This window comes from Tupaia chinensis, unplaced genomic scaffold (genome assembly GCF_000334495.1).
Source record: "Tupaia chinensis unplaced genomic scaffold, TupChi_1.0 Scaffold143622_1, whole genome shotgun sequence".
NCBI classification, from domain to species: domain Eukaryota; kingdom Metazoa; phylum Chordata; class Mammalia; order Scandentia; family Tupaiidae; genus Tupaia; species Tupaia belangeri.
This window is the reverse complement of record NW_006203470.1, coordinates 191,686-195,125: the sequence shown is the minus strand read 5'-3', so window position 1 is coordinate 195,125 and position 3,440 is coordinate 191,686. Positions and strand designations below refer to the sequence as shown.

At 66.5% G+C, this 3,440-nt stretch overlaps 1 protein-coding gene across 1 annotated transcript in view; it reads right to left on the bottom strand.

The window, feature by feature from the left end:
• The window catches only part of SSPO (SCO-spondin), a 65,554-nt gene that overhangs the window by 18,239 nt on the left and 43,875 nt on the right, over nucleotides 1–3,440 (bottom strand). Inside the window, 8 exon segments of the mRNA XM_027766664.1 lie at nucleotides 143–352; nucleotides 740–895; nucleotides 1,014–1,055; nucleotides 1,664–1,887; nucleotides 2,039–2,199; nucleotides 2,656–2,822; nucleotides 3,039–3,238; nucleotides 3,325–3,391. Of these exon segments, the coding sequence (XP_027622465.1) occupies nucleotides 143–352; nucleotides 740–895; nucleotides 1,014–1,055; nucleotides 1,664–1,887; nucleotides 2,039–2,199; nucleotides 2,656–2,822; nucleotides 3,039–3,238; nucleotides 3,325–3,391 (1,227 nt within the window).

Sequence of the window (3,440 nt, the reverse complement as noted above, 5' to 3'; positions counted from 1 at the left end):
CCCGGGCACGGCACGGGAAAGAGAATGGCTGCCTGAGGGGTGGCTCAGGCGGGGCCGGCGCGTCCCCCAGCCGGGGCCAGCTCCTGCCCCAGTGGAAGTGTGTTCTCAGGCGGGCTGGGTGCTGGCCTGCTCAGCCCCTCACCTGGGCAAGCTCGCAGGTTGCAGAAGCGGTGCTCCTGGTAAGCGGTGAGGATGTCGGGGCACCAGTGCCCGCCGGGCCCCGGGGGGTGGTAAGCCCGCAGGCGGTGCTGCTGGCCCACTCCGCAGCTGCGGGAGCAGGGCTCCCACGGGGCCCACGCTGTCCAGGAACAGTTCCCGGCCTCACAGCCTGGGCCAGAGCATGGGGGCAACTCTGCAGGACGAGAGAGGCAGAGCTAGCTGGCTCAGCCTGTGGGGCACCTGCCGCAGCCTCCCGTGCCCCACTTGGGTGCAGACCTCCTGCACTGCACCACTCCTCGGGCTCCCAGTCAGGTTCTGAGGCTGTTGTGTGGCCGTGACAATGGGGCCTCAGTGTCCCCTTTTCTCATAGAAGACATTAATCCCAGACTCCAGTGAGGACGGGCGGATTTGCCAAAATCCCGCACAGTGTGGGGCTGGTAAACAGGACCCAGGGCCCAGAGTTAGACATCCACGCGAGGAATCAGTGCTTGCCTGAGGGGGCCTAGATCTCGGGCTTTGGGGGTTAGTATGAGTTATTTAAGTGTAGTGGCTGGGGGCAGAGGTCCAGACTGGAGCATACCTGTGCACGAGGGCAGGTTGCAGGGCCTCCTCTGGGATGGATGCCCGCTGGTGCAGTTGGCCAGGCAGAGACGGGAGCGGCTGCGCCACGCAGGGTGAGCAGGGTCTGTGCAGCTGGCAGAGCAGGGGGACCACGGGGACCATGGGCCCCAGTCGCCTGCAGGGAGGAGGGTGTTAGCCCGGGCTGCAGCCTGGATGGGAGGCAGGGCTGGGAGGGAGGAGGCTCTGGGCTTGCTCAGAGGCCATGCAGGAGGGATGCTGGGAGTCTGGGGTACCTGGAAGGCTTGTCACTGGCTCCACAGTAGACCCTTCAGCCCCTGTGCCAAAGAAACCCTGCTTGGAAATGTCCCCGTCCAAGCATGCTGTGCAGCGGGTCCAAGCTCAAGGCTGAGCCCGCACCTGTCTGATCTAGCCTCCCCTCCGCCTGACCTCTTGTGACAGTCCCAGCCCAGAGCAGGCACTGTCTTGCAAGAGCAAGGTGTCTGCTGAAGCGGTCCTGCTCCCTGGCATCCTCTTTCCAGGCCTGTCAGTGTTCTCTGTCTCTCAAAACCCCTTCACTGCTGCCTCTTCCCGGAAGCCTCCTAGACTGTCACTCTAGGGGAATTCTTTCCCTCCCCAGCTTTCCACCTTCCCTCAGGGCTCGCCACGTGCTGGAACGGGTTTTCTGAGCCCCTGAATTCCAAGGCCAGAGCCCTCACCTCCCGCACCCTCGGGCATGCCCAGTGGGCTGCATTAGGCAAGAGACCCAGAAATGTTGGCCGCATACAACTTTACGGCTGGAAGGTGAGGGAGAGAGAGCCAGAGACGGCACGGGGATGGACAAGACGGGGACGTCAGAGGCCGAGTCGAAGTGGACTTGACCAGCCGGACGGTGGCGAGGCCCCCCTGGGCCCAGCGCAGCCCACCCTCCTCCTGCTTCCCTTACCAGGGCATTCTGGGCGGGGGCAGTACTCCAGGTCTTGGCGGGGCCCTTGGCAGCCCTTGCTGCCTGGTGTGGGCATGGGGTGCACACACTGGCGGCTGCGGGTGCGGGTGCCCAGCCCCCCACAGGAGGGGGAGCACGGGCCCCACGGGCCCCAGGGCCCAAAGCCAGCCTGGGCCTTAAAGCAGGCCTCCACTGAGCAAGACAGCTTCCCATGAGCACAGGAGCTGGGGAGAGACGGGAGTAAGGGGCAGGTGAGGAGATGGAGCCCAGGGTAGCCAGGCAGGGAGGCCAGAGGGCAGACCAGGGCTCCGTCCTCGCTTGCTCCCTTCCCTCAAGCCTCCCCAGCTCAGCCGTCTCCCTCGTCACCCCCCTCACCAGTTGCCGCAGTCCGTCCGAAGCGTCTGACCTGAGCCCAGCTCATCTCCAGGCCGCAGGGGCTGACCCCTCTCTCCCAGCAGGGATGGGGGTTCCCCAGGATCAGCGCTGGTGGCCCCCAGCTCCTGCAGAAGTGAGGCTGGCAGCACGCAGGGGCACTCCTGGGGCAGGGGGCAGGGAGGCAACTTAGTTCATCGGGCTAGGCACCCTCTCAAGACACTCCGGGAAGGGTGGGTTGGGAGGGCTGGGGCCCGGGGCAGGGCTCTGGGCCTGGAGAGCATTCCCAGAATGAGGGAGCCTGTTCACTGCGCCAGGGGACACCCCAGGGTGAGGCACACAGGTGCCAGCTTGGCCGGGGCCTGTGGCGCTGCTGCACAGCACTGAGGACAACGCGGGAGACAGAACGCAGCCGAGTTCGAGTCTAGCTCTGCTGATATCTGCGTGACCTGGGGTGTCCCCTCCCCCGGGGGCTCAGCGTCCTCATCTCTAAATTGAGGAGGTGGGCCCGTGCTCACTGCTCAGGACTCTTTCAGCCATGGCTGAGGTCAGGATTAGGGAAGGAATCCATGGGAGCCGGGGGCCAGGCGAGGGGCGAGGAAGGGCTCTGCGACCCTGACCTGGACACAGGCCACGCCGTGCTGGAAGGTGCTCTCGGGGCAGTGGCAGCCCTCCTCACAGCCGTCGGAGAAGCAGCCCACCTGCTGCGTGATGTGGGCGCAGGAGAAGGGGCATCCCTGGCCGGGCTGGCACTCGCGGTACAGACGGCCGGCTGGACAGCCTGCCTCTGAAGTAAGGCCGCGTCGGTGCCCAGCCCCGGCCCCAACTGTGCCCCCTGCCCACTGGCCCTCCCGCAGGCACTGCACACCTGGCCACATCCTCCTCCACTCACCCGTCACTGGCCCAGGATGGAGGGGCAGACATGGAGGTGGGGAGAGGGCAAAGGCCAGATGGGCACTGACGCTGAAGTGGGAATGCCAGGGCAGAGGCCGGCAGGGCTTACCTCTGCAGACCTGGGTGCCACAGGTGCGGCTCTGGCGGGCATGCCCCAGGCAGGGGGGACGGGCGCAGTGCCGGGCACGGAGCTGCTCGCCTCCCCCACAGGAAACACTGCAGTCCTCCCAGGGGCCCCAGGAGCCCCATGCCCCAGGGCCAGGGCAGCCAGGCACCTCCTGGCACCGCAGGACGCCGGCCACACAGGTGCTGGGGACGGAGAGGGCTTCAGAGACAGGCCTTGTGCCCTGAGGGCCGCTCTGCTGCCTGCTCGGTCCCACTCCCGTGTCTCTTACCAGTTGTCACACGGCCCCGTCACCACCTCTCCCGGCTCCAGGTTCTCCCAGGAGCTGAGGCCAGACCCTGCCGATCGGCCCTGGTTTGCCGGGACCCCCGCGGGCACAGACAGGCT